Raw genomic sequence first — 22971 nt, 5'->3', positions numbered from 1 at the left:
CCGCTATAGCAGCGGCTGCTCACATGACGCAGCAGCGCCCACAACAGAGTATAGCAACCATGCACCATGCCTGTGCGTCTGTACACTGGCCAGTACCACCCTCCATTCCAACTATCGTTTCCTCCACCACCCCAGCAGAAATAAGGCAACGGTCTGGTCAAGACAACTGCCAGACTGGCACTTTGCAATGAGTCACCCCTGCATCTGCTCCGGCACACGCTTGTTCATACTCGGGTAGCCTGCCTCTGTCAACACCGCCACAGCCATCACTGCAACAATGGCTGAAAACAAGACTATCAGTCTTACCAGTAGCAGCCACACAGCCCATACAAGTCAACATAGCAGAAAAACTGTGCAACTGCCATTCCAGCTTCTCCAATGTCAATAGACCCTAACATTCAAATAGAGATAAATGCCACACGGGATGCATGGAATGCTGGAAGAAATCCTACAGGAATATAAAATAAAAATAGTAGCAATTACAGAAACACACCTTGCCCCCACGAACTATACATCGTCAGCCATACAGGGAAGAGTAAGTAGCTCTGACAATCGGACTAACGTTCTACACGATGAAGGGCAAATACTTGACTTGTAAAACTGAAGCAGTTACATCAGCTGATGACAGAGAACCAGCGAGCCCTAACAACATGCACCCTACATGTCTGTTGCTGGGTGATCTAGACGCACAGCATCCGGCCTGCAACTGCACACCCACAAAATGCAACGGTTGCATACTTCAAAAAATATGATTATGGTCTGTGCCCCTTAACATCTCACATGCTTCCCCGACAGCAGACCAACAATCTGAAGTCCTGGACTTCACCCATATATTTCAACACCAATTCTATATATGAACTCCAATATTTCAAGAGCTTCACTCCGACCACATGCCACTAGAAAACACACCGGAAGATGAGTACTCCCAACTAACGCAGTCCAAGGACAGTCCCAACTTCAGGACAACCAACTGGCAGAAATTAAATTCTCATATTACTAATCACATTAATTCCATAGCCAACCTCGCAAAGTCCAAAGAACTGCAAACTTATTCCGCCTCCTTACAAATGCCACAACAACAGCTGAGCCTGTGCGTAAATGAAAATAGGATCTGTGCACGCTGCCCACAACATATTAAAATTTTTGTCAGTGCAAAAAACTCTACTTGGCGCAGATGGCAATGCAACACGTTCCTTGCACTCAAGACAGAATTCACCAACCTGTAAACTGTGCTGAACAATAACCTGGCAATACAGCGCCTAAGTGTGGGATGCAAAACTACTACCTACAACAACCATAAACAATACTCACTGGAAACTCACCCAAAACCTATCAATATTCCTCCCATTAAACTGCCTACAAATCACACTGCATTTACTTCTCAGAACAAAGTCAATGCACTGGCCGTCAGTGAAGTACTTTCCGTCCTAATACCCTCCCTAATAAACCACCTCACACACTCCATGTCTCATGTAACTTGCCTAAGAGCAGCAGATTTCACAACAGAACCAAACTGACCAGCGTCACAAAATCAACATCACCCCTACGGATAGGTAGTGAATAGCACCGATTTTCTGGAAGCAAAAAAAGGGAGTGAATTGCCCACAAAAGACAAATTTAGCCATCAAGCATTGCAATTTGTTAAGTTTCAAATCCCTTAAAAATTTATCAATTTCCACCTAAATAATAAAGTTAAAGGTGTCACGTCAAATCTCGATCTTTCTCTCTAGACTAGCCAGCTACAGAATTAACACCATCATCGCAGTCATGTCAACATCTTGCAAGGATTAGCTCCGAGTGACCAACAGAGACGCTGACCATAATGCCTGTCACATCATGAGGCACCAGCCAGACCCAGTTCCTCCCCCCCTGCCAACCCTTAAATATTTCGTTTATAGTGATTTTAATTAATATATCACACTGTAATTTTTACTTTCAGTAACTAAGCCCTTGTTCGCTCCCTCCCTTCTAAGGGACTTCTGGCGCAACACGTTTTCACTTTCAGGCAGAAGGTTACCTCCAGTATTGATGGTTTATTCCTGTTTCCCATTTAACTACATCCCACAGCCTGACGAGGCACTAACTGCAGTATTTGTATTTTAGTGTTCTAACTGAAAAATGGTACACTGCTCATGACGAAATATTCTCTCATAAAATAGGCTCTTAAATCTCCTATTTTAAAATATCTCTTGTCACTCAAATTCTTCTCTAATCTAAGTAATTCTCATCTCACACTTAACTATCAACGTATCAACATATGTAGTTAAAAATACATAAATTAGCACTTGAAATTGGTGTATGTGTATAGTTTAGTGAGATGCATACAGTTTACAGTAAACTAAGTGAATACTTACTTGACCAAGACAGAAGAACATCAGGAGGGCAAGAAGAGGTGCAGATGCTAAGAAACTAACAAATGCTTCTTCGCTGTTGACTTCAGTAATCCTTCTTTAAGCAAGAATGTCACCAGTCCAAAAGATGCTGGTGCCTGAAACATTTTTTTTAATGTATTTAGCTATGCAATGCAAGAAAAAGTAATCTAATTATAATTTTCATCAGCCCCTGCACAACCATGAATTTAAAAGGTCAATCATTTAAAATTTTTTAAATAAATTAACATTGAAAACCCCAGGAGTACATTGGGTGATGGTGGGGGAGAAATTCCCTCCTGAAATAAATTCAAGAATATTGTCAAAGCTCATGTCATTCAAAGATTCATTGTCTTAAGTTTCACACAGAGTGACGAGTGAAATAACATCACAGAGCGGCCCAATTGGTAAGAAAGTGTACACAAAGTTGAATAGCAGTGATTAGCTTGTGATTATCAAGGGCCGGAACAATTAGCATCTTGCTAAAGATGTTTTTTTTTTTTTTGCTAATTTACACTTTAGATGCTTTTTTTTGTGCTAATTTCCAACATAGATGCAATTTTAGCTTATTTTAAAAATAAATGCTTTATAAAATAATAGATGATAATTTTGGAAAAAATAGATGGTAATTCTTCCAGCCCCTAGGGATTAGTCTGTTTCAAATCTCAAAATGTGGTGACTGGTCTACGGTCTAATCAAGTACAATTCAACTTCCATTAGTTTTGCTTATTGGGCATTGGGTAGCAGTATTGAGTGCAGCACTGGGACTTATTCTTACAAAACTCCATAACACTGTTAAAACACAAAAAAAGGTTTTTTTGGTCATTACATCAAGGTGCATTAATTTAAATATAGTACGTAACATGAAGGACATTAGAATAACGCAAGATACGTAATATTAAACGTACAAACAATAGAAAACTGAAACTGGAGTTTCCTGCCTTAGATGAAACAGACCACATTGAGTGTGACACGGTGTGAAGTTGTGTTTGAGTCAGTAGTTCAGTGGTTAAGTTAGGCATGGACGAGCACAAAGGTACTCGTGTTTCACTCGCTCAGAGGTTTGGCTTGCCAATTTCAACTCTGAACACAATTGTGAAAAATCACGAAATGATTCAAGAAAATGCATCTCAGTGTGGTGGTTTTTCTAAGAGAAAATACATGCCTGCATCAAAATATGAGGAACTTGAAGTACTTTTGAAGGAATGGTTTGTGCAGGGTGGCCACTATATTTGTGATAAAAAATTCCAGGTTTTTTCCAGGTTTTTCCAGGTATTTTCAAGATTTTCCAGGTTTTGCAATATATATACAAAATGACATGTTTTTTGTAATACATGATACAAAGCACACATTTTAAAACACGGAACTGTATAGTACTAAATATAAAACAAAAATGCACAAAATGTGATACATACCCAACTAAAACAACAGGTGGCAGTTTACTAAATATATATTTGCCACATAACTTTAACCTTTTTTGTGTTTAAAAATTTCTTCGTATATGAGAGCGGTCTGTTTTAAGGCATCACTCATTATTTTGACTTTTATTGCCCTAAGTTCCCTGAGGTTCTTTCTTTTTTTTTTTTTGAACCAGATATACAGTACACTCCCTATTTAACGCGGTTGTCGGGGGACATAACTTTTACCCGCGTTGTTGCATAACCGCGATGTTTCGATGTGCCAAGGTCAAAAGGCATAAAACACCGCCTGTGTTCTAATAGGTCGGCAAGCACGCACAGTATAGACGGCCCGCCTTTGTGCGGACTTTGCATCCGCAGTTTTCACTAAACACGGGTGAAAAAATAAAAATAATAAATTTTAAAGATAAATATTAAATGTTGAATTGTTTTTATTTTTCCGCGTGCCGCGCACAGTTTGTCGCACGGCCTACGAGCGCGCCACACGCCGCCATACACACGTGCGGCACACAAGCTGCTGCTGCCAGTCTCGTGGTGTTAGCCACAGTATCTGCTTCGTCAGAGTCCGTAACAAAGTAAGTGCAGTGTGTGCGGTTACACACGATTCTGTGGTCCAAGTCTTCTAAAAAGAAAGGCCGTAGTGATACTTCAAACCGAATATTAATCGCAAAGTACCGAGTTTGATTGACAAAATAAAAATTCTAGATTTACTTACAGATAGCTTGTATTTTGTAGAAGCAGGCCGCAGATACAGGAAAAAAACGAGTCTAGCATTCGTACAATAAAAAATAAAGAATCGTCTATCGTGTCAAGTGGTTAAACTTTATTATCCATGCTTACAGTAAATTATAAATGGTCACATGTGGGAAACAAAAATTGCGCCAATTCAATTTTAGCGCCATCAGTGACGCCGTATTAAAAACCGTGTTAAACTTTGTCTTTACTTATTTCACCAAACGCTGTGTCGAGTTGCTGAGTGTGTGTGGCTCGGATCGGCAAGTGTTATATTCCCCAGCCTCTGTTTAAAGGTCGGGAGACCGCTACACATAAACATTTCCGGGACTTGTTTACTACCTCACGGCAAAAGTGGTACAGTATGGTTCACGTAAATATTGGACCACTGGGAATTCCTGGGCAAAGATTAAAATTACGCTAGCCGATTTACTTTACTATTTAATGTTAAAACATTATACCAAAGTTAAAAGATGAACTTGTATAATACAATGAATTACCCAATAATATTACGTCTGTAGGTTTAAGTTGTAACAAAACATTTATATACAGATGTCCAGTAAAGTACCAATTAATATTCTGGAGTGGAATTTTAAACACCGGACTACCTGATTTTGCCTTGTACGCAGCGACGCTGCTCAGTCAAGTGACTCATGCTCTGCCTGTGTGCTGCGTGAACACATTCCCTCCCCCACTCCCCCTCGTCATGTTTCTGCCCGCTCTGATATCTACCTCTCTCCATAAACTCGGCTCGCCTCTCCCTACCCAGCGCTTGCCGACAACCAAGCCTATCCAACATCAATCCCCAGCCGAGTCACGCTGGATAATGTCGCTGGACGGTGGGCTTTATCAGGTCCCCGTTCCGATGCTTCATTTGTGAGATAAAGCGACGTTAAGAACTAGTGTTTCAGAAAATATCACTGGGCTGGATTGGACCATAATTTGAAAACCCTACAAGATAGAGGAATAATGTACGGAGATATCTTGTTTAGAATTTTAATGCGGACATTTTCTACGCCTAGGCTTTTTTCTGCCCGATGCTTAGTTTGTTAGTTACAACGCAAAATTATCCTAATCGGCTGTTAACCATTTATTCCATTATTATTATTCATTTCTGACTGGGGGACATGGTTTGACCCGCGATATACCCGATTCCGCGATCAATCGAGGCGCGATATACCGGGAGTTTACTGTATTTGGTATATTTTGTGCGTATTAAACAGGGCACAACACTGGCCGGCTGGTGGTTGTTTTCATTCAAAACGTGGCTAAAGAACTTGCATGGATCAGGCTGAAAACATCAGGCTATACGTGTAAGTTATAAGGAATCTTATTAGTGTCATGAATTGAGAAATGTTTTTCGAGTAGATACACACATCGACCTACCGGATGCTCGCCCGCGTCTTATTTTAACTGTCGCAGCGATGTTTATTTTGACAGCTCAAGCAATTATCTTTTCCCGTGAGTTGATAGAAAAAGGTCGCTTCACACAGCATAAAAAAAGGAGCTACGCCACTTATTCCCCACGCAGGAAACACACTGGCTGCTGTCTGTCATCCCCCACATTTCCCCCTTCCTTTCTTCTAACATTCCACATCCCGCCTCTCGCGCGAGCAATAACGAAGCGATGTAGCAGTTGCACCACGCATTGGGTCGTGTTTATGCTTTGCTGGTGACCGCAGGAGGTCCAACATGATTTTATTCGGTAGATATGATCTTTCATTGCGTTTTTTTTAAATATTTTTTTCTGTTTTTCACATTTTGGTCAAAATTTCCAATTTTTTTACGGTTCCCAAGAATGTACTCGTAAAATCACTGCTTCGTTAAATCCGGTGTTCGTGAAATCGGGGTTCTGGTGTACATAATAATTATATGTTTAGTATTATTATTTTACAAATTTTAAGTGGACATAGCATTACCGACGTTAAAGGTAAGTTAATGCGGAAGGTTTATCGGCCGGCCTCAATACGCTGCGAATATTCATAAAAAAACGTGCAGTGTCGTTAGTTACTGAACATATTTGACAGTTTATTGATAAGCGATGGATTACAAGACGTCGTAGTTTATAACACCGCTAAACCGTTGGAAGCTACTAGTATAAATTAAAGTACTAATAAAACTTTGTTACAGGAAGCGTGGGCTTCATCCTGAGCAGGTTGAGTGGAAACAAAATTCTGTAACTTGCAGGTTTCTTGATTGGTTATTTATAACTCTATTGTAATTCTTAGATTTGGCATGGCTTGTAAATGCTCCCCTACCCATCGTATCGATCTTAAAACTTTTATTGCATATCTTGCATCTCGCACAAGTTCTGTCTTTCGCATCCTCAGTAGCCCATGGAACCTCAAGACTCATAACGACAGGAATACCTAGTAGACATTGCCGCAATAGCTTCCTAACAAACTGCACAGCGTAAGACTAAAACCGCTCGAAGACTTGTACTGAACAGAACAAATTAGAACAACACCCCGTGTTGCACGCCGTAGTGCGGTTCATATTCCCCCTCCCCCTCCGCCTCTTAGTGACGTATTGCGTCTATGAGGAAAGAAGAAACATGACACGCCTGGGAACACTACAGTCGCTGCCAACATGACACTGTACAGATTTGCCGCGTGATTATCAGACGCCGCGATGTACGTCTTATATAAGTTATGCGCATTTACACCGCAGCATTTGCCCAGGAAAGAAATAAAATTCCAGACAGTTTCCCGGTTTTACCCGGGCCCTTTCAAATTCCCGACATATTCCCGGTTTTTCCCGTTTTCCCGGTTTGGTGGCCACCCTGTTTGTGGGTGCAAGGGCCTCGAATATAGCCAGAGACCAAGTTTGACTTGAAAAAAGCAGAATACACAAATTTTCCACTGACCTTGTGCAACATGATGGCTACAAAGACTATCATCTCGACATCTGCGTGTGCAGTAGTAGCTGCAGCACCCAGGGCCACGCCGTCAGCTGCACAAATTAGCAGAGCGTGTCAGTTACAAGCATATGGACGTCGCACCTCTAACATCAGCATCAACATTGCTCTTAACCTTAGAATAAATTACTACAGTAGCCATTCACTATTCTAAAATTCAGAAAAAAAATATGACAATAAAAAAATTAAATCATGACTCACTCACAGGCCTTATGTAAATATTTTAAGTCAAATTATGTAACATGTACGCAAATTCACATTTCAAATTCAGTTTATGAAGAAAAAAAAAAAAAAAAAAAAAAACCTTCTTAAAAATTAATTGAAGTTTTTAGACTATATAAAAATGCCATATTTATGTCAAAGGCAAGAGAATCTAACTTAAATATCATACCAAAAAATAAACCGAACTTCAAGTTTCTTGCTACAAATCACAACAAATCAAAGCACTAAATGTAAACACATTGAAGCATCCACCACCCTATAAAAAATCTCTCTGAACAGTACCTGCACATTAAATTAGTGAAACAATTATTAGCCATTTTTTTTGTTTTATTTTATTTGATAAAGTAGAATAAATATTTATATGCAGATAAAATTATGTTGAACTTTTCTGAACAGAAATTTACTAATAATCTTCTTCAACCAAGATTGCCACACAAAAATAATTCAGCTTGTACACAACAGCAGCTACCACAGCCACACTTCATGTGATTAGCTACACTGAGAGTGCCAACACACTTACTTAAAATATAATTTTTGCAATAATTTTTATCAATATGAGCTGGTAAACTAACCAACACACACAATAATAAACCAAATTGTTTTAGGGTCCTATTTATTATGGTGTTTTCTTAGTTTACTTGAAAAAAAAAATAATAACCACAAATTTTTTTAAACTGAAAACTTGAACAAAGTTACAATCAAGTGACCTCTAACATGACATAATAAAATAAGAACCAACAAAAGTTATCACACCCAAGGCAATGCCCTTCCCACTTATTAAATGGTTTATGTAATGATTTATTATGTTGTTTTATCACGTTCAGTACATTGGTTATCATTTATATAACAGCTTTTTATTCCTCTTCAGAAGTATTCCTATGATTGCTATACAATTTAAAGTCATAATTTCATGCTATGCAAGTTATTCTGACGATTTGTCTACTTTATAGTGAATAAGCCTCTAGGCCTTGTTTTTACTGTCTGGTTGTGTATTTTTGTTTTTCTATGCTTTCATGTATTTTTGAAGGATTGCACGGGCACATGCGTTGCGTGTACTTGCGCTGGTTGAATGACGTATGTTTCATTTACAACATTAAGTGTCCATAAAATCTCTGCCTTAAGTGTGGATTCAGCAAGATCATGATTCGATAAAGTATTCAGTTCTTTTTACACCTCAAAAACGGTAGACTTGGGGTCACTATGAATGCAATTTTGAGATGAACTTGCAACAGAATTTCCTTTACTGTGGATGCATTGGGAATTTTGAAATAATCCCCTACTGACTTAGTTGTATGTACCTAATAATTAAATCATCTTTACACGTTTTCCTGATTTCATGAGACTCTGAAATCCTGATGCACCCATATTTGCAATATCAACATTCTTTATACATAGTTTACAAAAAACAACATTTTGATCAGTTTTATTCTCTTCTAACCACTGCTTATACTTGGGGTCAGACATACATTCTATCCTGTAACTATTCTTTCTAGCAGAGGCACTCATATTTAATAAACTCAAGCAAATAAAATGTGGTAAAAATATTAACACCGCATAAGAACATTACCAGTGACAATCTGTTTAAAACGGCGCCAAACGCTTCAAAATTTGTGCGGTTCATTAAGCAACGGCTTATGAAAATATTTACTTTTGCTAACCATTGCATGAATCCATTGATAAGAGTTCCACTGACAATGCATCACTTCGTTGAAAATAAGCAATGCCTATAGATAGTGCACTTACGTGCACCGAAAGCACAGCACTAAAATGCAAGTTCGTGTATTAAGCATTTTTAGTTTATAGATGAAAGTCTACTTCCTGACGGAAGGAGAATTTGCTTCAGTTAATGGAAACTGTAGTTATTTAATAGGGTGTTTTACTATAACAGTGTGTGTGCTAAATGAAATTTCAAGGATACCAATAAAATTTCCAGGACAATTTACAAATCTTTGTAAATTCCAGGATATTTCCAGTACTGGAGACAATTTTTGGGAATTCCAGGGTTTCCACGATGTGAATGAACCCTGTGTTAGAGATTATTTTGTGATTTGTGGTGAAATATTCTAAAAAAGCTCAAAAAACTAACAACTTGACGCTAGTTATTTTTAAATATTTCCTGGGTGGAGCACGTGGGGGCATTCCATACTCCCAGACCCCTGGTACTCCTTACCACTCAGTTAAAACACTGGAATTACGCCTCTGCTTGTAGGTTATGTATAGGGACCCCAGAAAATTGTGCCGGAAATTAGGCATTTCCTCACCTTTTTTTAATTTTTCTATAATTTTAAATTTTTTTGGAATTTCTTATTTTTTTAATTTATCTAGTTGTTAAGGGGGTGATTTACTTTTTGTTAGGCCGGTGTACGCCACGTATTTAAACTTTGTGCCAGTGGACCGAAGCCCCTTCCCAGGGGGCCAATCTGATATTTTGCTGTCTAATGTGGGCATGGTCAGCCCGGTTGAAATTTCTCTCGCCTGCAGTCACGTCCCGAGTTTGTAATATTATTTCTCTTCATGACCAAAATCGCATAGAGCAGCTTCTGGGCTGCGAGCTGCTTCTTCTTAGAGGGCTGCTGAGAATAGCAAGTCTCGTCACGAATGGGGCTCCAGTGGAGCTGTGTTCCCAGCGGAGTGGCGTTTTCTGTCCCCCCCTTCCTCACTCTCCACCTCACTTTAGTTCTGAGAAATCAAGCTAGGAGCAGTGACCTGACGGGACGATGGCCTAATTCAAGGACCTTCCCCCTGGTCCGACAGAGACGTCCCCGACATCTAGCGGAGGAAGAAGTACCCGCGGGCTTGGTCGCCAGCGTGCAGAGCTCACCCTCATGACACCTGGTGGCAAGTCAGCTCACCGCCTCAGTTAGTTCCCCTTTACGCCGCTAGAGAGCAGCGCCACGGCACCCTTAAGCCCTATGCTTCCTTCTCGCGGCCTGTAGAAGTCGATTCTTTGTAGCTTCCTGTTGCCGCCGGTAGAGAGTGCGCATGCCGTGTTGTTGTCACGCCCGCCTCGGGCACCTCCGCATGTTTTCGGCCCTGAGCCGAACCTTCCCCCCTTTTTTTCTTAGGACTGAGCGCCCGATTTAATTAGAAGCTTTGACCGCCATCGCCGGACTTAGTTATCCGACCTCGGCTACTGACCACGTCTTCTCGGCGTCCTCTGTGCTAAGAGGCTTTTCGCGGCAACGGCGAATTCGTGTGCACAATAATGTAGTCAGCTTGCTTTAGGGATGTGATCCCAGTGGTACAGTAGCCAGTCAGATGTAGTATTTAGAAGAAGTCATGTTTAGTTAATTTTTTTTTTTTTTTTTTTTACCTTCCTAAAAATTTTAGTTTCTTCCGCGCATCCGCGAGCCCTGATTTCACACCCTGTTTGACAGGGTCAAAGTTTCCGGGGAGAAAAATTGCTGCCCGCATGATCTTCGGGACCTGCTGCTGATTCCCCCCTTTAGAAGAGTTTTCCTCTCGGTCCAACGACACCCTGGGAAGACCCGGGTGATATAAGCTATATATATATTCCACTTGCATCGAATCAACTAAATTCACTAACAAGATACCAGCGAGCAGGGCTTTAAGAAAGTAATCTTCAGGGACATGTAAAATCAAGGAAACTCATGTATATGTAATCGTTGGGAGAATCAAATTTTGGTGCAATTTTTTAAATTTTTGTTTATGTAATCATTTATTTGTTAAGGTGTAATATGTATGGTTTTAAATAATCCTGGGGCACCCCCATAACTTTGTTACTTACTAAGATCTTTATTGTCATGTTGAAATAATGCAAAAACAAAATCTCTTAATAATAAACCAGGAAAACCTATAGACTAAGCTACTGATGAAGTGTATTTATTTATCAAATACCTTCTTCATTTTATCGATCCACGAACTCCCCAAGCTACTAGTGTGCAGGGAGTGTAAATTTTGTCTTGTGCACCACCTCGTGCCCCCTCTGGTAATTAACTTTAATTTTCTTTGTATTTTGCCCAGCAGTTTCCAAGGACTTTTTATTAAAATAAAATAATTTTATTTTGAGGCACGAGGGGCGTTATAAATTGGTAAATAAAACTGGCTCATTTCGATGTAAAAAAATGACAAATGCTGTACAAAAAATCGGTGTAAAAATAAGCAATGGGTAGAGACCCCAAAAATGGTGAAAAAATTGCCATTGGTGGTGTAAAAAAACCTCATAGTGGATAGGCACTACAAAGTAGCAGACTCTGCCTTACATCGGCCCACTTTGTCTGTCGTTTCATCACACAAGAATACAATCTGTTTCGTCTTCTACAGCGTGCCTTACTGCTTCCTTATTTGCCTGGCCAATTTTTGGGACATAAGTTTCTCCAAGAGTGTTGGCTGATGGCAAATCCCCTGCACCTTAAATGTATACATAACTTACAATATACTTATAAATAGGTAGCAATTATAAGGTTATCACTGAAAATATTAATGGGCTAATTTACTCAAAACAATTCTAAGCCTAACCTAACCTTTTCAAGATTACTGATGGATTACAGAGTCAAACCATCAATCAATCAGTCAAAAATATCTTGTGGTGAGCTCACCATTTCACAATGCAATCCATCCTATGTAAGTGTTTGTTAATCTGAGGTACTTGCATACTTATTTGAAGAAAAGGTAAGTTGGGCCTGTTTGGAGTGTGTATAGTGTACATAGGTATTTAAGTATTTTTGCTGACTTTACGTGTGCAACAAATTTGAGACTGAACATTCGAACATTTGAATTCCCGCGCTGCACAAGTAGCAGCGTCACCCCTTCACAGTTGGCCACCATGGTTCCAGAGTTGGCAACGCTTCCAAGGTTGGCAGCGCGTCGAACTTCCGTCAGGAAGTCAGTTCATCGTGTGCTTTCGTGATGGTAAGTGTGGCTATCGGGCCCGCTCACCATTGTTTTTCGTCTCGTAACGCAATCCGTTGCAATCGTTGTTTGTACAGTCAATTATTTCGCGTGATGCGAACAGGGCCTAAAGGTAAGTTAATTGATAATATTGTAGGCCTACATATGCTTATGAACTTTTATTAGAGGGGGAAAACATTTTTAAATAAATAAGGCTAACCTTCAACATGGGTGTTAAACCATTCCCTCATAGCTGGATGATCAGCTTTTTCCAAAGGAATGTTAACCTACAACATCATATTAACAAAATCAGAAACAAATTCTTGTTTTCTGCACTTTCAAGCTTGTTTGCTTTATTCATTCTGTCGCCTATCGAGATTTGTTTAGACACGGTAGAATTTTCTTGACAAAATAATTGTTTTCTGTTTTGTTTTGTGTGTGTCATTTGCCACATGCTTTTTGCACGTGTCTTTGTGTGTCCAATCAACCCGCACGTTGCAGAACTTGCACATCATAATTTTGTCCCGCAGATCACAAATATAAAATCCATCCGATTTCATCTCTCTTTCGCGATCAAACATTGTCAAAGTTTTCGGCATCTTAGCCATAAATTCAATTGTATCACAAAACTTACAAAATGTGGACGGTATTTGTAAACACTCATAGATATGTGCACGCAAAAATGACTGCCATCTTAGCTCCATGCGATTAAATTAGGTTAGAAAAATCTACACCAGTGCGCCTTGCGGCAGAAACAACAATTATTCAAAACACGAAAACTGTGGAGTCAATTTTGTTATGTTGGTAGTGCGCACATAACGATTGTTGACATTTGTTACATTTTGTTTTCATTTGTGATGGCAATATTTACTGCTTGTAAACAGAGTAATAAAAATACGTGGATTTCAGTAACGTGTCAAAACGAAGATATCATCACGGCACTAGTTTTTCAGTCTATGTTTATTTCACGCCTATGTTTATGATGGCGTAAATAAATAGAACTTGCGAAATAAGGACATTATTTAGTGTGAAAAAGCGTGAATTTCGCACGAAAATGTGTGAATTTTGTGCGAAAATTCGTGAATTTCGCGACTGTCAAAATCATAGGAAAGTCGCAAAATTCGTTTAAAGAATCAAATTTTCGTGAATTTCGCGCTTCACCATTTTTCAGGGTCTCTAGTTATGTAATTTTCTTATGAATTTTCAACATTTAGGTAATAAAATTTACTACTCAGTAACAAATATAATCCTCCACACTTGTATGATGAAAATCATGCCTCGCCGATGCCTTAAAATAATTAGCCTCTATTGGTAAGACTCAGTCTCACTAACTGAACTGGTTATTTCTCTCTGTAAAAACTCTTTGAGGTATTTTCATGGAAATTTATCAAGACAGCACTCTTGCATTTTATGTTTCGTCATACATTTTCTCTAAAGATTTTTAATAAATATTCTTTAGTAGCAGTAAAATATTATAAAAGGATTAATAATCATTAGTTGTGTGACTTAACAGATAAATAAAATAACTGTTAGGATATATTTAGTGACCCAACAAAAAATGTAAGAGCTATTGAAATAAATTTACAGGAAAATCCCTTAACTTATGGTAATAGCAAGAAAATGAAATGACCGATTCGGCGAGTGAGAACAAGCCTCAAGGTGCAAGCATGTTCAGAGCAGTGAATCACTAACATGTACACTGCTCACACTCCCTGCACGAGGCTCGGGTCTCCGCAGTGGCCCGTCTCTGGTCCCCTGGTGCACACCCCCAGCCAGGGTCCCCACCTCGGCGGTTGTAGCTGCGAACATGAAGCTGCTCTACCTCAACGTTACATGCAAGCAAAGTCAAGGAAGGTCACAAATAAGCTTCTACGAGTCATGTTTCTTATCTCTGTTGAATTGAATTTCAAATCATATCTCAAACTATTCAGGAATAGGTATCGATAATTTTTCTAGTAAAATTTAACCAATTCCATGTCTTCCAGACTTTTCAGGATTCCAAGAGGTTGATGCTAAATACAGAAAAGTGAAAAGAAAAACTACATAAATCATATTCTTAAAAATTATTTGCTACATATAAAAAGCATGTGTTAACTATGTTACAGAAAACAAACCAATATTTCTGAATAAATCTTCTTGGTATCATATATGTTACACTACATTCATTTAAATTTTTGTCTAATGAGTTTCACATGCTTAATTTATCTGTATGTACCGCAAAAGAGATGTAGGAATAACTATGAAAATCTGCAATTTCTAAAATTTTTTTCGCAAGCTATAAAATTTTTTGAGGAATCACAAACTGGCGCGAAATACGAATACTTATGTGTTAATCGAGGCTGTTGCATGAGTGTTGACTAGGGCAATAACTGAATGAATGTGTAATGTTGGTAAAAGTCATGTGGAGGGTATTGTTGTTGCAGACTGGGTAGTATGTGGAATTATGTAAAATATTTGGCGATGAGGACGGGATGTGTGCATGCGAGGTTTGAAAATGAACGACTCCCAGTCTTTCATTAATTTGGATAAGTCAGTGAAAATTAGTTACCGAAAACAAGAATTTTATTTTTTGGAAAATAGAAGAAAGAAAATGGTGAGTTTGGAAACTATTCTGGATTACTCGTACATTAACTTAAAGCTAATAAAATTAAGGATGAACATCATTGCAGATTTTTCTTAACTAATTGGACTAAAAATGCATGAAACGATACATTTGTAAGTGGGTTACAAAATTAGGACATTGTTCAACGTTTGATGGTGGAAGAGATTTTAATTTTTTTCAAATGGTCACGCAGAAAGCACTAACGATGGAAGCAGCTCTCAAGTAGTTGAAGTCTTTCTGTCCAGGAGTTACACAGAGCCCACTCACCTCACATGACACACCGGTGTATGCCACTGGGCATCGGTACTCTTCAACGTATATGGCCTACCCCAATCCTGTGGCCAATAACAGCAGAGTCAAGGAGAATGTTGGAGACTGACCAGTCGATCAGGCTGCCATCTGTGTATTGTGACCTTAAAGAAAAAAACACACATGATTAGGGACCCCAGAAAATGGTAAATAAAACTGGCTCATTTCGGTGTAAAAAAATGACAAAAGCGGTGCAAAAAATCTGTGTAAAAATAAGCAAGCAGTGCTAAAACTCGGTGTAAAAATTTGGTGAGATACATTAAATTAAAATTGAAATTGGCAAACGAGGATTGTTTTGCTTCAAATTTTTTTAAATTTTAATATTAAACATAAAATGCACTCAGTTGGCAAACACTAAAAAGTTTTTTTGTGTTTCTAGTTTTCTTCTTGGTCTTGTCTCCTTTACAGCAACCCTGTGTTCCCCTAGCCTGTTCTATTCCATCTGTTTCTAACTAAATGTTGGTTTTTTTTTTAAAAATTGTGTTGTAATATTACTATGTTTGCAATAAAAATACTGAACCACAGTACCTTGAACATATTTATTTAACCAGGTCCTCATGTTTGGGTCATCTGCTTTTTCCAAAGGTATGTTTGCCCCCACCATCATTTCAACAAAGTCAATTATAAATTGTTGTTTGTTTACAACTATGTTTTTAGAAGTTTGCAAAGCAGCTCCTATAGACGTCTGTTTTGCAGTACCGGTAGTCGACGTTGATGCCGCACAATTTTTTTTTATGAGTTGCGTTAGAAACGTGTTTAGGCATGTGTCTCGACGCATCCAGTCCACACGAACGTTGCAAAACTTACACATTATTATCTTATCCTTAACATCAAATATATAAAATCCTTACTGCTTCATCTCTCGTTCTCGATCGAAAACCGTAACTATTTTCGGCATCTTAACACAAAAATAAGCACTACTAACTAGATGCTTGGAAATTAATACCGAGTAACCGAGACGTCATAAAAAAAAAAACACTACTGCAAGCTTCACCGTAAAAACATTTATGCCGTAGTGGCACGCACACGAAAAAATATTGTGTTCGGCCAGAATGAAACTATTATGCAAGCGTAAATATTGTGTTCGCTTCTGTGCGTTAGAATTTTTGAGAACTAATACCAACTACACGAAAATTGTGTCAGTAACGCTGCTACATAGCGGCAACGTAAATATACACGTTTGCCGCCATGTTGGAACTACAATTGATTTAGTTACGGGATATCAATACAATCGATAGTAAGATTATTTACAGTATCCGATCAATGTAAACATTCTTGGTAACGGAAATTACGTGGATTTCGCGCAAAGTTTCGTGTTTTGTGAAAAAATAGCAGATTTCGTGAAAACTGTGAAATAGTGACCAATTTCGCGGTATTTCGTGTATTTCGCGGTTCACAATTTTCTGGGGTCCCTACACATGATACTCAAAATCGTGTACATAGAATGAGTCTTAATTTGACCAACAGTTCCACTGCATGCTTATCACTTAAAAATAAGTGTAAAACATAGTACGGCATATGGTCTAAAGTGCTTCCCAAGCATGGTATACGTCTTTGAAGTTGTAACTGAAACTGTAATTTTTTGCAAATAATAAATAAACTTTTTATGAGGAAGTGCCAAACGCATGTGTAATGCCTAATTGAATCATCTTCTACAAACAATGCAAATCTAGTCACTGAAGTAAAATTATTTAATGAAAATAATTTAGTGTTAAAACATTATTTCGATTAAATTTAGTGACACAGAGGAATAATATGGTTTTTCAAAGGCTGATACTAATCAGAATGTCAAAAGTAACAAAAAAATGTCACCTTGTTGTATTACCCGATATCCCATCATTTTTAGAGAACAACTAATATAAATCTCAGAAAACCATGGGTTAAAATTTTATTTAAATACAGTGTATTAAGATAGCTACACATCCCCACAAAAGTAATATAGAGAATAGATTTCTTTTGCAAATGATTGGTATTTGGAATACAATTTTCCTTAAATGTGTACTGGAGAGAATAAAGGCTTCATCTTCCTGAATGAACTGGTTTTCGTTTCATCAACCCCGGGTTTAAAAGTTGGGAGTAACACAAGTTAACGGAAACCCTTACAAACGAAAAATCAGCATATTTTGTAAAACAATTAACGCCATCAGAATTCAGAAAAAAATATAAATTTTAAATTAGTCATTTTCCACTATCTAATCATGGAGGAATCAACCAACACAAAACCATTTAATTATAAAATGGTGGAGCAACCAGCTGACATGAAGCACATATCGCCGCAGCTAGAGAACCAGGAAGAGCGGCACTCGCCTCTGCCGACTGAAGACGAGCACTGGTCCACCAGCACCATGAAGACGAACCCCAGCACCAGCGACACTCCCACGAGGGCGTGGATGTCCGCAGAGCCCGGCTGCACCTGAGCCGTTCCCGCCAACACCGAAGACTCTGTGCACAGTAGCCAGCCATCACACGTTTGTCACACGCTTCATTTCATTCTGCATTCTGGTTCCTACAGGTTATACCTGACTTCTCACTTCAAGGTACATACATTTTCAAATCAATAAAAGATGTAGGCCTTAATTTTAACTTTTCAGATAAAAAAACCTTCAATCATTTAAGGATCACTCTCATATGCAATGATGCTTAATTAAATTCCATGTCTTTACTATCAGAGGGTGGCCAACAATATTAGATTTTGAAATTCATGCACATTTAAACCTTTTCTAGAAATGAAAAACTAAGTATAAAAAAATAAAATTATTTTTGAACTGCTGGAGTTTAAATTTTTTTTACAGCAATGCAATCACTCTAAATAAATTAAATTGAATGTGCTATTTATTTTAATTTCATGATTATTAATCTTCTGTGACTTATTTACTAGTTCATAAAATGCCCTGCTACAACGGGATGCTACAGACACTCCTGCAACAATACATGCTGGTGCTGGGACAATCAGCATAGTTTTATGGTCTAATAAAGATGGCAGGGTGATTGTATGTATATATCATCTCTCTCCATGCCTATACAAATTGCCAACAATAAGACATAAATAGCAGACAAGCACCACTCAATGAAACTATGCAAAAGTTCATTATAATCCCCACTATTCATTACATGTCACTATTCATTACATATCAGATATCATGCATGCAAAGTTAAAAAAAATAAATTTTTTTTTATGTATTTGTGTGCTCATTAAAATACTTACATTTTTAAATAATAATTTTGTTAAATCGTGGTTTTAATAACTAGTTGTGGCACATTTTATACATTATAAGCTTTTCAATATGTTATGTCTATAAATTCTGCCAGTATTAAGTATAATGTAATTAAAGAACATACAGTGAACATTTATCTGATCTAACAATCACTCGTTTATGCTCACAAACACATTTTCAGGCAACTGAAGTTTGTGAGCGAGCTTGCGAGTAACAATATAACATATTTTGTCTCATGAAATATATTTTCAACAACTTCAAAATGTGTTTATTATACCTTTGTACACAGAATAAACAAAAATACTGCAAAACCAAATCTGTGCTGCTGGCCTGCCAACAGCTCTTAAGATGTAAAAAAAAATAAAATCCAAGAAATTTGTAAATGAATAGGATAAAAATTCTGAAATGTGAATTTTCCCAATTTCTGAATTTATTCCAAATTATTCCCTAAGGTGGTGTGATATTAATTTGTTTACCAGCAGTTTAACAACTAGTAACAATGGATTAAATAAAAAGGATAAAATTATGAGATCATTGATTAAGCTATGTTTGCTATATCGAAAATATTGTAAAATAGTGGGGATCATGAGTAAGGATTTGTTAAAAAGTTAAAAATGGTAATTTTTAACAAACCACTAAAATGATTTTACAGTATGTATTTGCCTAGCCAACAACCCACAAACTATTTTTAAGTATTTTAAACATAGATAGTCTAACCAAACGACTACTTATAAGACATCACAATATATATAATGCATAAAACTAAACTTAAAAATTAAAACCATAAACTACTTGAAGTATCACAATGACTATTAGAAGCATGATTAAAAACATGCTAAGTGAAAAAAAAAACATTTTGGAGTTATTATTTATCTCGTTCAATAAATTCCTTAAAGCCTCAAATTAGAGGTGGGTTGTTACAGCAATTTTCGGTATCTGATCCAACCTGATACTGATACAGTAATGTACCTAGTTACAAGTCTCTGATACTTCTGTATCAGATGGTCCCAGGAAGCAACAAAGCTCCGCGTACGCAGACCGTGCGACCGGAAGGAGAATCTGATACATTATTCATCACGCCCGGTAATTCTCTACCTCTGTTACTCTCACGCCCGCCTGATACAGCCAGTATCAATCAGTTCAACATTTACTGCAGTTCGTCCTGGCCGTGTATCACCATGTACACTGTTGCGGGCTGTCATGCTTTGTAGTTAGTATCTTTATAGTGAAATAAGGAATGGATAAGTGCACGAAAAAGACTTCATTTGTGTGGAATTTATTTACGGAAAATAATGAGTTTGCTAATTGTAATTTGTGTAAACAAAAACTGAGTTATAAATCATCATCGACTAATCTGAAGAAACATTTGAAACGTAAACATTGATATAGTATGCTCACTAATGTACGTATCTGTTTTTTTTTTTTAATTTTTTTATAAACTCGTAATCTTTTAATGTATGAAAACACTAGTTACTAATTGTTTTCGGAAAAAAAAGTCCTAATGTTGATTACATCTTTTATTAGTGTCAACTGAGAATTTATTTGCATTTTCATAGCTGTTAGGTGCACAAATATAAATATTATATCTTGTATTAATGTACTTTTTAATATTAAAATTTCATTAGTTTTATTATTGAACGAGTCTGTGCACGCACTGCGCTCTGAGCGTACTTTGATGTGGTACAATAACCAAACGACTCGTAACAATTTCGCTTTGCGCCTCTCGTTTTCGAACCGACAGCCTTACGATCAGAAAATAGAACCGCTGACCGCTCAGCCACGAAGCCATGCGTTGCGCCTCTCCTTCAACGCCTTCCCCTGCGCTTCCTCCCCTACATTATTTCCCTTCTTTATCCCTTATCGTCGTGCCGCTCCCTCCCCTTTCACAAGCTCCGCCCAAGTGACCGTCATCTGCGATCGGGTTCTGCGCACATTGGCCGTGGTGTTGTTCCAGGCGAATTCTGAACTGATACTAAAGTACCTGATACTTTTCAAGTGTACTCGTTTGCCGTTCCTGATACAGGCGCATATCAGTGCCAAAGTATCATGTTGATACTTTTCGACCCACCTCTACCTCAAATATCTTCTACCCCAGAATCGGCAGCAGAATAGTGATGGGCAGAACGGTTCTTTTGACCGAACCGGTACTTTCGGATCAGTTCCGTGAAAGATTCGTTCAGAACGATTCGTTCATCTCGGTCATTTCGTTCTTTTCTGTGAATAGGATCTGGCTCTTTTATCAGGTGTCGTAACTCGTTCATCCTTTAGAGTATTGGCTACGTGTTTGCTTCCAGCCTCCCCTCGTTATCGCGTGACCCGATAACGAGAGGAGGCTGGATCGCGTGGGTGGTTATCTTTATCTACTCTGTATGGGTAAATGAAATTTCAAACGTCTAGTTGTATACTGACTGTTATAAAATTATTGACTGTTGATCGCTGCAAATGCTTCATGCAGTGATTCTATATAATACGGGAGCATTAAATCTAAGAATGTTAGGTACGAAAGTGATCTTTCTTAACTTTAATTTGTAATCGCACTATTATAGCTAGTACTTGAACATTGCTTTTCGTAGCCAGTGAATCACAGTTGCGTATATGAAACAAGATTATTTATATTGTATTACTTTTTAAGTTACAAATATTAATATACAGGCTATTTACACACTAGAGAGAGTAAAGTGTTTACATGTAGACCAACACATTTAGAGAAAAAAAGACAAAAATTGAATACTACTACTGCGATTCAGTATGAAGAGAGAAAAATGAAGTAGGTACATTAATTAACACCTAAATGGTAAGTGTGAACATTTGTAGTTACTTTCCCTGTTATTTTTAATTCATGTTTTTTTCCCCCCCAAATTTGTGTATGTGAATGTGAAAACGCAATTTTAAACCACTACTTAACAGTTGACATTTTCAGGTATAGATACTTTTCATGTTACCCTGTTTTATTTGATCAGTTATCGTTTGCTCTTATGAACATGCTCACGCTGTGATTACTAATTCTTCAGACTCCTGACGTCATGAATCATTTCACGAACGAATCAGACCGGGCGCGTGGCCGGTTCTCTCATCTCGTTCTCTCGTTCTCTCCGCGTTTTCGTTCTTCCGAATCTTTCAAGGTACCGGCTCTCAAAGAGCCGGTTGGTTCTCTCGTTCTCTCCGCATTTTCGTTCTACCGAATCTTTCAAGGTACCGGCTCTCAAAGAGCCGGTTCTTTACATCGCGAACGAATCGCAAGATTTCGTTCTCTCAAAGATTCGTTCTTTTTGAACGAATCGTTAACGAACGACCCATCACTACAGCAGAATGGAGCGTCATATCCTCATATCCGAAGACCGTTCTATTATCGAGATTTTTTTTTGACCATTCAAAAAACGTTGTTTTAAAATTTAAAACGCGTAAAAACATTTTTCGTTCGTTCATTTGAAATCTATCGAAATAGCCAGTAAACAAGTAATGATATGGAAAATAACGATTTACTTACTTTACTGCATGCAAAACCGTAACATAGCATTACTAACACACGCGAGAAGGTAAACGTCTTTACTTTGAGTATTATGCTGAGATAATTGTAAAACTCTTCTTAAAAGCAAATTGGCGAAATTATTAACACAAATAGCTATTCCGTACGAATTAAACTAGAAAATAAGATCCTGGGCTTTCTGGCGGCACCATTTCCAATAGCTCAGAAACTTCACGAAAATCAATTGTAAAAATTTAAAAAACATACATTTTATATAAGTTAAAATTAACGACACTTAAGTAACGTGTCTATAAGCCGGGTGAGCTAAATTTGTTTAAAAGCATTTAATCTAACGTTTAAACACAATATACAGACCTATACAACAACGACGCCATCTTGACAATGCGAATAAAGCAAAAACAATGTAGGTAGGAAAGGCACGAAATGTCGATTTTAACTATTATTTTTCAGGATGATACTATCGATAATCTGGTATGGACATTTTATTGCAGAAAATGTTTCAGTATTGATATTATTTTCAATTAAAAATAAAAGACACATAATCAGTATCGTTTTGTGTATCATTCTGTTATTAACTTTATATTATGTTAAACTCCCTTTACAAAACATAATGTAGTCTTTTAAAAGTATACCAACAATTTCTACACTCATGAATGTGTGCAGTAGTCATCGACTTCTGATTATAGCAAATAAAAAAACTGACTTCAAATATTTGTCAAGAATTTACTTTGACAAAAGTGTAAAAATTAGATTCGCTTTTGAAAAGTTACTCCAGGAATTTATTATCTGTTTAATTTGCCATCGCCCGGGTTCTCGTGTTCGAGACTCGGCGGTGTTCCTAGCGGGAAG

General features: G+C 37.7%; 1 protein-coding gene across 1 annotated transcript; it reads right to left on the bottom strand.

The window, feature by feature from the left end:
* Positions 1-614: 614 nt before the first annotated feature.
* Positions 615-22498, bottom strand: LOC134529897 (zinc transporter ZIP9-like; the record flags this gene model as incomplete). Its single annotated transcript, XM_063364455.1, is given in 9 exon segments — positions 615-680; positions 2355-2410; positions 2413-2488; positions 7386-7471; positions 14202-14308; positions 15379-15469; positions 16403-16408; positions 17668-17862; positions 22477-22498. Coding segments are annotated over 9 exon segments (705 nt in total), but the record flags the coding sequence as incomplete, so codon positions are not given.
* Between the last annotated feature and the right edge of the window lie 473 nt (positions 22499-22971).

This window comes from Bacillus rossius, chromosome 2 (assembly GCF_032445375.1).
Source record: "Bacillus rossius redtenbacheri isolate Brsri chromosome 2, Brsri_v3, whole genome shotgun sequence".
Classification (NCBI taxonomy): Eukaryota; Metazoa; Arthropoda; class Insecta; order Phasmatodea; family Bacillidae; genus Bacillus; species Bacillus rossius.
The sequence above is the reverse complement of the archived record's forward strand: the minus strand, read 5'-3'. Positions and strand labels throughout refer to the sequence as shown.